General features: G+C 53.6%; 6 protein-coding genes across 6 annotated transcripts; all 6 read right to left on the minus strand.

The window, feature by feature from the left end:
• Positions 1-517: 517 nt before the first annotated feature.
• On the minus strand, positions 518-2729 carry BDY24DRAFT_266155 (uncharacterized protein). Its single transcript, XM_076636882.1, has 10 exons — positions 2559-2729; positions 2302-2446; positions 2124-2188; positions 1890-2010; positions 1617-1704; positions 1472-1540; positions 1307-1399; positions 1134-1225; positions 934-1034; positions 518-853 (listed from the first exon to the last, which is right to left on the minus strand). Exons 2-10 carry the CDS (start codon positions 2444-2446, stop codon positions 674-676), a joined length of 954 nt encoding a protein of 317 aa, XP_076498816.1. The 5' UTR covers positions 2559-2729; the 3' UTR covers positions 518-673.
• A 216-nt stretch (positions 2730-2945) lies between these two features.
• MAK16 (ribosome biosynthesis protein MAK16) lies at positions 2946-5051 on the minus strand. Its single transcript, XM_076639404.1, has 6 exons — positions 4633-5051; positions 4398-4507; positions 4189-4292; positions 3949-4061; positions 3389-3773; positions 2946-3279 (listed from the first exon to the last, which is right to left on the minus strand). The coding sequence occupies exons 1-6, from the start codon at positions 4692-4694 to the stop codon at positions 3043-3045; spliced, it is 1011 nt and encodes a 336-aa protein (XP_076498817.1). The 5' UTR covers positions 4695-5051; the 3' UTR covers positions 2946-3042.
• Positions 5052-5090: 39 nt separating this feature from the next.
• On the minus strand, positions 5091-6804 carry BDY24DRAFT_413229 (dihydrodipicolinate synthase family protein; the record flags this gene model as incomplete). The annotated part of the gene is made up of 10 exons (XM_076643157.1): positions 5091-5147; positions 5248-5316; positions 5428-5624; positions 5727-5781; positions 5846-5995; positions 6071-6141; positions 6232-6283; positions 6376-6521; positions 6607-6629; positions 6704-6804. The coding sequence occupies 10 exons, from the start codon at positions 6802-6804 to the stop codon at positions 5091-5093; spliced, it is 921 nt and encodes a 306-aa protein (XP_076498818.1).
• Positions 6805-7298: 494 nt separating this feature from the next.
• BDY24DRAFT_266195 (uncharacterized protein) lies at positions 7299-8186 on the minus strand. The gene has a single exon (XM_076636883.1). It carries the CDS (start codon positions 7968-7970, stop codon positions 7398-7400), a length of 573 nt encoding a protein of 190 aa, XP_076498819.1. The 5' UTR covers positions 7971-8186; the 3' UTR covers positions 7299-7397.
• Positions 8187-8621: 435 nt separating this feature from the next.
• ARP2 (actin-related protein 2) lies at positions 8622-11403 on the minus strand. Its single transcript, XM_076639405.1, has 10 exons — positions 11360-11403; positions 11153-11292; positions 11022-11072; positions 10906-10948; positions 10705-10794; positions 10147-10410; positions 9755-9977; positions 9559-9622; positions 9144-9422; positions 8622-8906 (listed from the first exon to the last, which is right to left on the minus strand). The coding sequence occupies exons 3-10, from the start codon at positions 11070-11072 to the stop codon at positions 8739-8741; spliced, it is 1182 nt and encodes a 393-aa protein (XP_076498820.1). The 5' UTR covers positions 11153-11292; positions 11360-11403; the 3' UTR covers positions 8622-8738.
• Positions 11404-11644: 241 nt separating this feature from the next.
• BDY24DRAFT_381794 (cysteine-rich PDZ-binding protein) lies at positions 11645-12649 on the minus strand. The gene is made up of 5 exons (XM_076639406.1): positions 12542-12649; positions 12360-12427; positions 12161-12254; positions 12033-12051; positions 11645-11889 (listed from the first exon to the last, which is right to left on the minus strand). The coding sequence occupies exons 1-5, from the start codon at positions 12593-12595 to the stop codon at positions 11837-11839; spliced, it is 288 nt and encodes a 95-aa protein (XP_076498821.1). The 5' UTR covers positions 12596-12649; the 3' UTR covers positions 11645-11836.
• Between the last annotated feature and the right edge of the window lie 735 nt (positions 12650-13384).

Here is a 13384-nt window from a genome sequence, read left to right on the forward strand (position 1 = left end):
CAGTATCTAGTAGGGCTCGTACCATTTTTATCGAAATCGAAGGAGGTGAGGCAAAAACGACCCCCCTCGGGGAGGGGGCTTCAGCGAAACCCGCCAAGTTTGCGACCAGTCCTTCTTATCGATTTCCGTCATTATTAGAATTCAAAGAGTTAGAAATCGATAATAAGGACTGGTTCGAGTCTGCGTCCGACCAAAACAACGAAGATTGAAAGGGGAAGAGAGACAGAATAGAGAAAGGAAAGGTAAAATTACAACATAAAACAAAACGAGAAACGACTTCGACCATAGCGAAAAACGACTTGCGAAAAACGCACACTTCACAGTCGACTCAACCGCCTCCCTCTTCCTCGCCTCTCCTCGTCCCTCATGTAGATTGGTCCCCGAGAGATCAGACCATGTGCTAAGAATGGAAGGAGAGCGTCAGCGCGTTCGGTAGTGGCAGAGCGAAAGGAGGAGGAAGAGAGAACGGGCTCACGTTTTCTCACGAGTTTGATCCCTCCCGCTGCGTCTCGTCAAGCCGAGTGGCTCCCCAAAGCTAGTCCTATCTTTCAAAAAGACCTTCTCGAATCGTTAAGCAACAGATGAATCGAAATCGTAACATGCTAAAACGGCGCTTCCCTCTCTCTTCCCTTCCTTCTCCCTCATCCGCAAGTTCAGCCCTCTCCTCTCCAGATCACGCAGCGGCAGCTCCTCCTGCTGGAGGAGCGCTCGAGTGATGGTTGCTAGCTCCTCCTGCGATAGCAAGCCTCTGATCCTCCTCGGTTCGAGCGAGAATGGCGTCCTCTTCGAGACGGATTCGACCGTCGCGAGTCCTGATTCGGTGAAGGGCGAGAGCTGAGAGGTAGACGAGAGGCTGAGAGAAACGCGGCACAGCGAGTAAGTACTGGCTTCTTCTGAGAGGTGGACATACGAGAGCAGCACGAATGGACTCACGTAGAGAGCGAGGAAGATGATGATTGTGGCAACGACGGTCGTTGGTTTTGGTCGCTTGAGAAGAAGAGCCACGAGGAGGTACGTAGCCGAGATAGCCCAGACTGTGAGAATAGAGTTGAAACGAAGAAGATCGAGTTCAGTTTCGGGTCAGAGCACACGCAACCCTCGACGAGATCGGAAACGCGTCCAAGTCGACTCACCGAGGTCTCGCTTGAAGAACACGATGAGCAGTCCAACGACGTTGACGACCGCGATGGATGCACAAGCCTGGAGAGCATACTTGGCGTAGCGGCTGCGAGATAACCAGCGAAAAAAGTGAATGAGCTCAACGTGAATCACGACGCGTCGGGACGAAGAAGGAAATCGAGCTCACGCCTCGTCTCGAGCTTCCCATCCGAGAACGATGAAACCATTGTCGATGATGTCGACGGACCAGATGACCACAAGCATGAGACGCATGGGCACGCTGAGAGAGAGAAGCAAAGTCACCGTCAGCGACGTGAAGCGAAGGAAAGAGGGTCGATGAAAGGAAACGAACTGGATGAAGATCCAGTCGAGAGGCTTGTGTGAGTGGGCGTGCCAGTGTAGAGTGAGGTAAATGGAGGCACTGTACGTGGAACGACAAGGAAGTCAGATGGGAGAACAGGATGCAAGAGAAGCGGTTGGAGGGACGAGGGACGAACAGGTTAAGGACGTTGAGAAGCAGAAGGACCTCAGCGACGAGGAACGACCAGCTGAACTGCATTGTGAAGAAAACAGCCCATCCAGCCACTGAATGTAAGAAAAGAGAGGCTCGAATCAGTTGACGCTCCGAGGGAAAAAGCGAGACAGAAGGCGGTAAGATCTCCTCGCTTCATCTCGTTCGTCCTCTTCTTTCCTCCGTTCAGCAGCTTCCCGTCCCTACCTATCGACACGACCCTCCGTCCCTCGACTTTTCTGCACTAGTTTCGACTCACTCAACCAATTTGCGATGGAAAACCTGATCCCGATTCCTCGAATGAGCGTGTCCTTCGTCTCCTCGCTCCTGGCCATGATGAGGATCAAGCAGAGTCCGATTTGAAGGGCGTAGACGACAAGCTGCATCAAACGAGGGAGACGGAAGAGAGAACGGAAGTCAGCTACTCGTTCTACTCTCTCTCTCGCGGCCTAACATGCTCTCGACGCCAGGAAGGGAGGAAGAGAAGACTCACCCAGTATCCACCGATGAACAAGGACAGAGGCGTCACCAGAGTCGGATGACTTCGCGATATATCAGCTGGAGGACAGCCAGGACAAGAAACGGGAGGTTCAAGTTCAATCCTATCGCTCCATTCTTTAAACTGAGCGGAAGAAGCAGCGAAGGGGGGAAGAGGAGGATGAGAAACGCACCCATCGAAGGCTTGATGAAGAGAGAACAAACGAGGTTGGCTCCGATGGAGACTAGCAGAGAGAGAGGAGAGACGATCTGAAGTCGAACGAGAGCAAAGGTCGACCTGAGCTCGGCTTGAGTTTGAGGGAGATCGTAGGAGGACATCTGAAGGAAGAAGGGGAAAGGAAGGAAGGAACGAATGAGCTTGGATCCTTGCTTTCGTGCTTCCCTGAGGCTCGAAAGAGCTGGGGAGCGTAGGTAGAAAGAAGGTGCTTACGGTGAAGGGTGATAGTGTGTGCTAGAAGTGGATGGGGCGAAACAACCCAAGGGAAGGGAGAGTTGTGGATGAGGAAAGGAAGGAAGGAAGGGTCGAAACGAAGTTGGCTCTCGCTCTGCTGCGATCGATCTGCTCGACCAGGGCATGACATCACCACGTGAGTTTTTTTCTCGTCCTGGAGAAACCGTATCTACGAGGCATTGATCTATTCGTCGTTGCAGTCTGCGATTGGTTTGGTAGAAGAGAGACGCGAGACCGGAATCTACAGGATCCGGACTCTCGTCGCTTCCTCGTCGCGTCCGTTCGATTCGAGATGCTGTTGCTCACGACCCCCTTGCCGACCTCGTTCTACATCCACTCATCAGTTATCTTTCCAACACCGTTCTGCTCGAATTAAAGTCATCAAAGAAAACCCAAAGAGTCACATCGTCAAAAGAAGCTCAAAGCTCGTCGCCCGGAACCCAACCCTCGACCACACCCAAAACTACCAATTGCTAAGCATATCCTTGGTCATAGGCTCCGTCTCCATCTCCTGCTCGTACTCGATCTCCACCCTAGGTCCAGCTCCACCCTTCTTCGCCTTCTTCGGAGGAGCAGCCGCCTTCTTCGTCGGGGGAGGAGCGACGGCCTTTCGCTTTCCTTTGGGATCCGAGGGCTGTGGAGGCTCGTCCACCGAAGCTTCGTCGTCCTCCTCTGATCCTTCCTCCGAATCGGAACCGTACTGTGAAAGAAAGAAAACGAGACGAAAGTCAGCGAACGGAGGGTTGGTTGTGAGAGATCCGAAGGGAAACGACGCGTGAAAACGAAGACGAGACGAAGACGAGACTCACCTCCTCTCCATCCTCTCCACTCCAATCCTCCAGATCACTCATCTCCTCCTCGAGATCACTATCATCCTCCACGAACTCCCTAGTTCCACCCTCCTCGTCATCCTCATCCCACTCCTCTCCCTCCATCTCCTCCTCGTCCTCGTCTCCACTGTCCTCCTCCTCGAGCTCCTCCATCCCAACCTCGTCTCCCAATCGCTCCCTCTCCAGCACAGCTCGCCAAACATCCTCGTTGACGTTGAGGGGAGCATCTCCGTAGGCTTTGGACTTGAGTCGGGCGAGAAGTTCGGTTTCGATGGAACGTTCGAGTTTGGCGGCGGACAGAGCCTTGACCTCTCGAGCTCGGTCTCGACGGTCGAGCTTCTTCTTGATTCCAACGAGAGTAGGTCTGGAGGTAGGAACGAGGTGATGGTGGAGAAGGGAGGGAGGGAAATGAAAACGAGAGGTCAGCTCAAAAGCGACGCGAAGGGAGGGACGAATGGGAAGGGAGGGAAAGGGTCGAAGAGGTTCTCAGCCGAGACGACGGTCTCAAGCTTCAGCAGAGAAAGAAGAGTGAAACGTACTGTTGGGTGGTAGCCATCTTCCTCATCTTGATCAGGTACTGAGTGATTTTGGTGACCCTCTGCTTGCACTTGTGAATCGTGAAATTGGGCCAGTAGATGAGCTCGGCTTCGATCTGTTGAAGCAGGAAGGTAGCAGAGCGCAGAAGTCAGTGTCTGTCTATTTAAAAGTCTGACGAGAAAGAATCGAGCTGCAAGAGGGGAGGAAGAAGAAGAGAAAGGAAGCAAGAGGGCTGAACGAACCTGCTGAATCGCCTTCGCGTAGTTGTTACTGAGCTTGACCCTCTCCCACATCTTCGCTGGCGAATGAGCTCTCTCGATGGTCTTGATGTACAGGTAGGCAACACCTAGACAAGTTGAAACAGAACCAAGGTCAGCTTCCTGGCTCGTTTGCGAGCTCGAAAGCCGGAGGGAGGGGAGGGGGGAGGAGAGGAGGAGGTTGAACGACTTACCGTCTTGTTCTCTCACTGTAGCATACCGGGAGTTTGCTAACGGGCACGACTGTCGGTTGCAGAGACCAGTGACGTTGTACTCGTTCCTGCAGAAGTTTTGGGTCTCGGTCCTGGAAGAAGGGGGAAGCAGAAACAAAAGAGGGAGAAGGGAAAGGTGTCGAAGGTCAGCTTGAGCTCGAGCACTTTGGAGCTCGACGAATGAGCTTGTAGCGGTAGATAGAGAAGGAGGACGAACTTGACTTTGTAGGAGCAGAACTGAGCGTTGATGACCGACCAGATAACGTCGTCGGACTGCATGTTGGTGGAAGGGGGGAGGAGAGGAGGAGGAGGGAAGGGAGGGAGGGAGGAGTCGAGGCTGGGTGGACGCCGAAGGTTTGAACGAGAGCTTGCTGAGAGCTAGGGGTTTACTGAAAAAACCTTCGCTTGGGGGACGGAAAGTGTATAGAGGGGAGAAGTCCTGTCGAGAAGGAAGGGTTCCTGTAGGTTTGGTTGCTGACGGTTGGAGGAAGCAAACAGTTGAAAGAAGACGTGGTTGAAAACTCTCAAATTCGAGCCCTCCTCCTCTCCCTCCTTCCCTCTGGGTGTGTTGAGGGAAACTGTGCGAGGGCGTCCAATGGTTTCCTCTCTTTTCTCTGACTTTTTTCTCGTTTGTAGAACAGAAGGTGTAGGTATAGTTGCGAAGAGGCAAGAAATCTAGAGGTTTTCTCGATCCATCAAGTGTCCAATCCATCCTTCGACGGCCGTCTTGAGCTGAATGTCGCGAGGAGGGACCGAACCCGACGCGATCAGCCTCGTCCTTCTCTCTTCTTCGTCCTTCGAAGTTCTCGGGGATTGGACGAGACAAACTTACAGCTTCGGTAGGTTGAGGAATTGGCCTTCGGCAAACCCCTCCGTACTGGTGGTATCTAACAAGCCCGGCCTACAGATTCAAAGAAGAGAACGAAGTTAGTTCGTCCCGTCTCGTCTCTTCTCCTTTCGTTGCTCTCTTCTCTCCCTCGCTCTCTCGAAACGAAAGTCGATGAAAACTCACCCTCATTCCAGGAACTCCTCCCTTGAGCTCGATCTCTCCAGCCATACTGAGCTCTCCCTGAGCCTTTTGAGCTTCAGCAATCTTTCCCTCCTGGAAGAGCTTGACGACTCGAACGCAAGCATGAGGGGCGATGTTTCCCAACCCACTGACGGCTCCGAGGGTTCCAGAAGCCATCAGGCCGTGAAGAAGGGTGTCGGCTTGAAGAAAAGGAGGGAGAGAAGGGGTCAATCAGCGCGGGCTGAACTCAACGGACGGCGAGACGCGTCGCATTTCTCTCTCGAGTCCTCCCTCAAACTCACCGAGTCCTCCGTAAACAGCGAACTCCGAGGGAGAGAAGAGAGATGTGAGTCGAGCCTGACGAGGCAAAACAGGATCAGCTTCGAAAGGGAAGGAACGAGCCAGGGGAGGAGGGACCAACAGCTTTTCCGACGCTTCCACACGAGAGCTTGATTCCGACGATGTTGTTGTGTTTGGCGAGCTTCCTGATGAGAGGGACGTCGAGGTCGAGACCGTTCGAGATACCGGGGAAGTTGTAGAGGAGGACGGGGATGGGAGAGGCGTCGGCGACCTGTTCACGTGGAGGAAAAGTAAGGGTGAGCTCGTCGCTTTTTCGTTTCGATGCGACCTCGAGAGTGCGACTCACCTCAACGAAGTAAGCCTCCAAGGCATCATCAGTCATGGCACCCTTGTACATCCCAGGTCCAACGACGAGGGCTGAAGATCGAGGAAAGAGAGGAGGGAGAACGAAAAGGTGAGCTCAAACTCTCGAATCTCGAGAGAAAGACGCGTCCATCCAGAACTCACCGTAGTTCGCTCCAAGCGAAGCAGCCTCCTTGCACAGATCGATAGTCTCCCACTGTTCGTAAGCAAACAACCAAAACAAAAAAATGAGCTCTAGCTTCTCCGAAGGTTCGAGGACTGAGAGAGGGACCGGGAATTCCAACGAACAGTCGACGACACTCCCACTCCAGAGACTATGGGCAGATCCTTGAATCCAGCACCATCCAGAGCTTCCCTCGTACACTTCAAGATGGCCCTCTTCTCCTCTCGGGAAAGAAGAGCGGGCTCTCCGGTGGTTCCGTGGACGGTCAAGCCTAGAACGACGACGCAAGGGAGTGAGCTCGGGAAGAGAACGACGGACGCGGAGGGGAGGAGGCGATGGACGGAAAACCTGCTCACCTGCGACTCCAGCTTTGGCGAGGCTGTTGGGCAAAAGGCGAAGGAGTGAGCTGCACGAGAAGAACGGAAGGGGGGAGTCGACGAAGGTGAAGCTCACAAGATAGCATGCTTCGCCGTTGTGGGAAGATCGACTTCTTGAGCTGGCGTATCGAGGAAGAAGGCGAGGGTGGGGACGAAGACACCAGTTGGGAGAACCATGTTTAGAGCTTGAGTACGAAAGAAGAAGAAGAAGGGGAGGGGAGGGTGATGTAGGTAGGGAGAGAGAGGGACGGACGGAGGAGATTGCGAGAAGGGAAGAAAAAAGACGCTCGGTTGAATGGGAGCTCGTTCTCCCGAGCTGTTTCTCTCCCTCTCTCCTCTGGGTCGTCAAGGGGACAAAAGAACGAGAAAAAATGGAAGTATCTACTTGTTCACGCGTCTCTGAGGAAGATCGACACTCACCCGCTCCCTCATCAGAAAGACCCTCGACTGAAAAAGGAAGAAATCGCGACGCGTCCTTCGTCGGTCCTCCCTCGAATCGAAACTCACAACCATCTAATCAAAAAGCCCAGCAGAGACGAGAGAGCGAGCGAAACGAGAGAAGCTTAAACTAAAGAGCACACAGAGAGCACATACTAGAACCTAGAGGAAGGTCGAAAACAAAACAGAGCCATAAGGGCGAGGTACAAAAAAAAACGAAGAAACCGACAGGACGACGACGCGAGACTCGAAACGAAAAAATCTACAGTAGAAACACAGAGGGACACACTAAACTTATCCAGAATCAGAATCCAAACCCAACCACACTCCCCTCACCTTTCCATCGAGAAAGAGGAGAGTCGCCTTGCCCTCTCTCCTCGAGCTTCTTCAAGCGTGCATCTCTCCCGCCTGCAGCATTTCCATGCGTTCCTCCGTCGCAGCATCCCTGAGGATCTCAACAGGGAGAGTGTTGACGACGGTCGAAGCATCCTGGAAGAAGGGGACCAGTCGAGCTTGGAGGGGGAGAGGGAGGGAAACACGGTTGACGTCCTGAATGGAAGAGCAAAAGGAGGGAGGAGGGGGAGAATGAGCTTCAACATTTCGGACGTTTCTTGTCTTCTCTCCTTCCCCTCGTTCTTCCAACCAAACCCGAAGTTGACCACTCGAGCGACCGCAATCGCAGACTTAGTCGTAAAAACATTCCAAACCATAAGAAAAAGAATGAAAAGCAAAGCAAAGAAGCTCACCTGAGTCGCCCTCGTCTGCAACACCTTGATCGTCTCCGTTGCGATCCACCCTTTCCCTTGAACAAACTCTCCTTGGATGAGTTGAATGGGAGCAGCTTGGACGGATACGAGTCCCATGAGAGTGACAACGGCGAGGAAGAGGAGGGAGGAGCAGTGCATGGTTGAAGAAAGGGAGGGAAGAGGTGAGAGGGGAGGTGGGCTGAAAGGTGGGTGTTTGGGTGGTTGACTCGTCCAGCGAGAGAGAGAGATACAGTAAGGAGAGAAGGTGGGATTTATAGGTGGTTGGGAGGGGGAGAGGGTGTGGTGGTTGGGAGCTATCTAGGAACAAGGAGACGGCCAGCGTCATCTAGCTTCGAAAAAAAGAAGAACTGTAAGATGGCTGGTCGAATCCTACCCGGCGATCTCCTGCTTCCGTCGAAGCTTCGACCGAACGTTCTTCTAATTCCCTTTTTTTTCCTGGGTTTCGGATTCGTCGTCTTCGGCCAGGGAAGACAGAAGAAGCTGCATCAGCAGTAGTGGGGTAGGAAGAGAGGGAACACGAGAGAGAAAGGGAACGACAGAAGCGACGCGCTCGAAACCTTGTCTTTTTCGAGTACGTCCGTTTGTCTCTCCCTCACTCTTTCACTCAACACGTTTGCTTTAAATTACGCTCTCGTTCGGAAGCAAGATCTTCAAGACCCCGTTCTCTCTGCGATAAGGAAGTTTTCCCTCAGGTTGTTTGAACCGACAACTCAACTCGAGTTGAATCCTTCCCAACTCTCCCTTTCCCTCCCTCGCTCCATCTCGCCCTCATCCTCTCGAGACGACTAAAAGCAAAACAGTGAAAGTCGTATAAAAGAAAAAAGCAGTAAAGAAGTGAAACCAAACGCAAACCCTTCCCTCCCCTCCTCCCCTCCCCCCGAACCGACTACCAAGACCGCTCTCCCTCTACTCCGTCCTCCCCAGCCTATCCAAAGCCCTCACACCTTGTTCTTCCCACTCGGCCTTGGAAATCCAGAACTCCTCTCGACCCTTCATGATGTCTGCGAGGACGGCTCCTCCGAGGAAGACCATGTGCTTCCTTCGTGGCGGGTCTTCGATTCGGATTTTGAAGTTCTAGGGAGGAAGGAAGAGTGAAAAGGAGGGGAGGAGGTGGTTAGTGATGGGAAGTTGGCTGTGGGGGTGGAGGAAGGGAGGGGGAGTGGAGAGGAAGCTGAGAACTAGACGAGACGAGGTCGACGCGTCGAAACCCCAGCTCCTCCGTCTCCCTTCTCCCTCTCCTCCTCCTTCCCTCTTCTCCCTCCTCAACACCTTCCCTCCCCTCCGCAAACTCAAACCCCAACTCGCACTCACCTTCAACCTCGCCGCATCCCCATTCAAAACCTTACTCAAATACAACTGCTTCATCTCCTTCTCCAACCTGCTCGGCAACCCAGGGTACATGCTCGATCCTCCCGACAGCACAATGTGCTTGTAGAGCTCCTGTCGCGTATCGACCGCGGCCTGCTGGATGGTCTGGAAGAGGAGTTCGGCCATGCCGGGTTGTTCGACGTCGACGAGGTGCGGTTGGAACATGCATTCCGGAGCTTCGAACCGTTCGGAACCGACTTTGATGACTCGGCCGTCGGGGAGCTGGGTGGGCGGGTGCGTGCGTGAAGGGGTGAGTGAAGGGGGAGAAAGGGAGGAGGGGAGGGAAGGGAAGAGGATGAGCTTTCGGAAAAGGGACGCGACGAGCTCGAGAAGAGAATCGAAACGAATGAGAACGAACAGTGTAGTTCTCCACCAAAACAGTCGTATCTTCCGAAAGCCTCTTGTCCTGCTCGAGATCGTAACTGGTTTCGGTTTCAACCCCAAACAGAACAAAAGCAAGTCAGCTCTCCGTCTCCTTCTCTCCTCTCCCTCTCCTCTCCCTCACCTTCCCACCACTCCCACCCTTTTCTTCGTTGAACAGCCGAATGACTCACCTAGTATAGCACAACTTCTCCTTAATCCCCCTGACGGTCTCGAAATCAGCCGTTCGGTTGAACGCGTAGCCTCGCATGAGGAGGAGCTTGATGAGGTAGCGAGTGACGTCCCTTCCGGCGACGTCGAGTCGACGGGTGAGATGAGGGAGAGCGTAACCTTCGTAAACGGGGACGATGTGGGTCACTCCGTCTCCGGAATCGACGACGACTCCGGTTTGGAGACCTGGGAAAGAGGAGAGGGAAGGAGAGGGAGAGGTCAGCTTGGCTTGAGTTCGAGAGCTCTCTCTCCCTCTTCCCACCTCTCCAACCCTAACTTCTCACCACACCCCACCCAACCCTACACACCAACCTCCCTCTCCCACATCAACCACGAATCCCTCCTTCTCACTCACCTTGAGCATAAAGCGTCAGCACCGCCTGAATCGCAACGTAGACCCCTCCGACCTGGAAGTTCTCAAACATGACCTCTGCCATCTTCTCCCTGTTCTTCTTCGGGTTCATGGGAGGTTCGGTGAGGAGCACCTTGCGTCCTGCTGGGTCGATCTTGAGCTTCTCGGAGAAGGTGTAGTCCCAGAGGAGGAGCATGTCGTCCCAGTTTCGAACGATGCCGTGCTCCATCGGTTGGGTCACGTTCAGGAAGGATCGGTTCTCGGCGGCTGAATTGGGAGGAGGTGGGATGGGTGGGTTGGAGTAGGAGAGCGAGAGAGGGAGGTTGGGAGGGTCGAGAGGGAGAGGAGCAGGGAAGGGAGAGATGGAAGGAAGGAGGGAGGGAGGGAGGTCAGCTTCGGCGCTTTGTTCGTTTCATCCCTTCCTTCCCTTCTCCTTTTCTAATTCGTGAACTCCCATGGCTCGGAGACGAGCTTCAATACTCGCCCAGCTCTCCTCCCAGCTCAATCTCCACCAAGCAAGCTCTCGAACGACGAACGAAAGGAAGGATGACTGGAACTGACCTTCATCTCCGATCATGACATCCTTGATGTTCGAGCTCCCAAGTCGCTCCTCAGCTCGAAGAATAGGTCGTCCGACGATCGAAGGGAACACTGAAAGTGCCACCAAGTCACCAAAACATCAAAAGGTGAGCTTGAAGTCGGCATACAGAGCTCGAACGAGCGAAGAGATGGGAACCGCTGCGAGGGAAGGAGAGAACGGACCATGCTCAGGGAAGTTGGATCCTGCGTATCCACATTTCACGAACTACGAGAAGAAGAGGCGATTGAGTCAGCTCGAGATGTGTGCAGGAGAGGAAAGGAGGAGGAGGAGGACTGACTCCCGTTCCGTTGTCGACTACGAGGGGAGTTGAGCTGTCGTGAAAGGACATCTGCGAACCAGCGTTATCAACGTCAGAACGTCCTTCTTTTAGAGTCGGAAAGAGCGAACGAGTCTCGTGTATGTACTGACCTTGGTGGAGTTGGAGGTGAGATGTGGAGATGGGAAGGTTGGAGGGAGGAGGAGGAAGGGAGATGACGAGGACTCGAAGCGAGAGGGAAGGGGAAAGAGCGAGCGAGCTCAACGAGCTGGGAGAAAGGGGAGAGATAGGTCTGCGGGGGTAGAGCAGGTCAGAAAGAAGGCCCTTGTGTGGGTAGAACAGCGTGAGAGCGAGCTTACGGGTAAGGAGGATGAGGAGGAGAGGGCGAGATGGTCGTTGAGAGAGAGGAGGAAGGAGGAGCAGCGAAGCGATGAGCTCTCGAGTTTCGATTCGAAAGGGTTGTTAGACTGACTTTTTTGCCAGCTCAATTTTCTTGAGAAGATTGATGTTTGACTTCCAGATTTCCCAGTACGAGCTCTTCCGAAAAGTCAAGCTCAGAAATCGTCCAAAAGGAAGCTGCTGAACGAAAGCCGTCGCGACGCTCGTCTCTCCTCTTCCCTCCCTCCCTCCTCCCAGCTCCTGTCCCTTCCCAGATCTCCGCGATAGATCCCATCACTCCTTTATAACACATCTATCAGCAACCATCTCCCTCCAATCCAACTACTCCTGCTCCCTCCTCGCCCCTCGTCGGTCGATTTCGTGAAAACCCAGCCATTTCATCAGGTCGTTAAAGAACAACACACATCAAACCTACACATATCGTCCCCCAACTAGCTCTACTTCGAGCTCATCTTGTACCCCAGCCCTTTCACATCCAGGACCATCTTGCCTGTCGAGGTCAATCAAAAGAGACGAAACGGAAGGGTCAGCTTCGAGCTCAACGCCATACTCCTCCCTCCTCTTCTCTTCGTTGCTCCTCCCGCTTCGATCCCAGCACCGAAAGAGCCACAGGCAGGGAAGAGAGAGACGTACCACATATCGCACATATTCCCTACGAGAACGAAAGTGATTGCAAAGAAGGGAAGGTAAGAAGGAACAGTTCAGCTCAAGCTCGAGCTCACCCACCTCCTTCTCCTCCCCGTTTTGCAGTCGTTACGTACCTTCTTATAAGCACACCCCTGACAGTAATTCCCCCCGTTCTGAGTCACGGTAGATTTGCAGTCTTTGCATTTCCCCATTAACGTCGAGTAGGGCCTGCGACGAAACAACGAGGGGAGGAGGTCAGCTCGACCGACCGTCTTCCCTTCCCTCCTCAGAAGAGTTTGAACCGGATGGAGGGAGGAAAGCGGGAAAACTCACGAAAACCTCTTAGAACTCAATAGCTTGTTCTCCCCGATTTTACGATTCGAGCTGGTCGAGGCTTGGGTCTGCGAGCGACGAAGCGGAGGGAGGGAGGGGGGAGGTCAGCTCGTCCTCCTCCCTTCCACCCTCTTTTCCTCTTTTCCCTGCCAAAGCACCCTCACGAGAGAGCTGTAACTCACGGGATCAGGAGCAGCAGACCGACTGAGTTTCTTCTCGCAGGTTTTGCAGACCATTCTCGGGTTGGGATGGTGGGTTTGGGCGGGGGAGGGAGGGAGGAAGGGAAGGAGTTGGTTGGAGGTGAGCTCCAATGGAATTCAAGAAGGGAGAAGGGGCGAGTTTCGAAGTCAAAATTAACCACAAGATGCGATTTTTTTCGTTGGTTCGAGAGTGGGAGTAGAGATTTAGTTGTTCTGGTTGGGTGTAATGAAGTGAAGGGAGTTGGAATTATCTTTCGAGGTGAGAGGGACAGGCTGGTTGAACTGTCGAGGAAGTCGGGCTGAGAAAGGAAGCGCACAGTCGAAGATGCAGGAAAGTCTGGGTCCGTCTTTTGGTCGAGGGAGGTTGAGTGAGCAAAAAGGGAGACTTGAGAAGCGGGAGTGGTGCTTTCGGGAGAGAGGAAAGAAGAGGAGAAGGAGACGGGAGTGCTCGTCGCGTCGAAAGCTCATCGAATCTCCTCTCGTCCATCCCTTCCTCAACTACCCTCGAAGCTCCAATCCAAGTCCAGGCCAGTCCAACGAAGCCTCCAACATCTTGATCGAACGAGGGGACGGTACTGAACGAGAGCAAGAAGAAGAAAGGCGAAAGAGGAGGTCAGGAACATGGAGACGCGACGACGCAGAAAGAGACGAGAAAAACGAGGGTAAGGATGAGACAGAAGCAGGCTTACGATCAGGATGAGAAGATATCGGCTGAGGTACTGCTGAGAGAAGAGAGACGGGTCAGCGTTGAGGAAGACGAGAAAGGCAGGAAGAGAGGCGACTCACGCTTCAGGAGACGACTTGACGACGACGGTGATTCGAGGT

This window comes from Mrakia frigida, assembly GCF_051309035.1.
Source record: "Mrakia frigida strain ATCC 22029 unplaced genomic scaffold BDY24scaffold_7, whole genome shotgun sequence".
Lineage (NCBI taxonomy): Eukaryota > Fungi > Basidiomycota > Tremellomycetes > Cystofilobasidiales > Mrakiaceae > Mrakia > Mrakia frigida.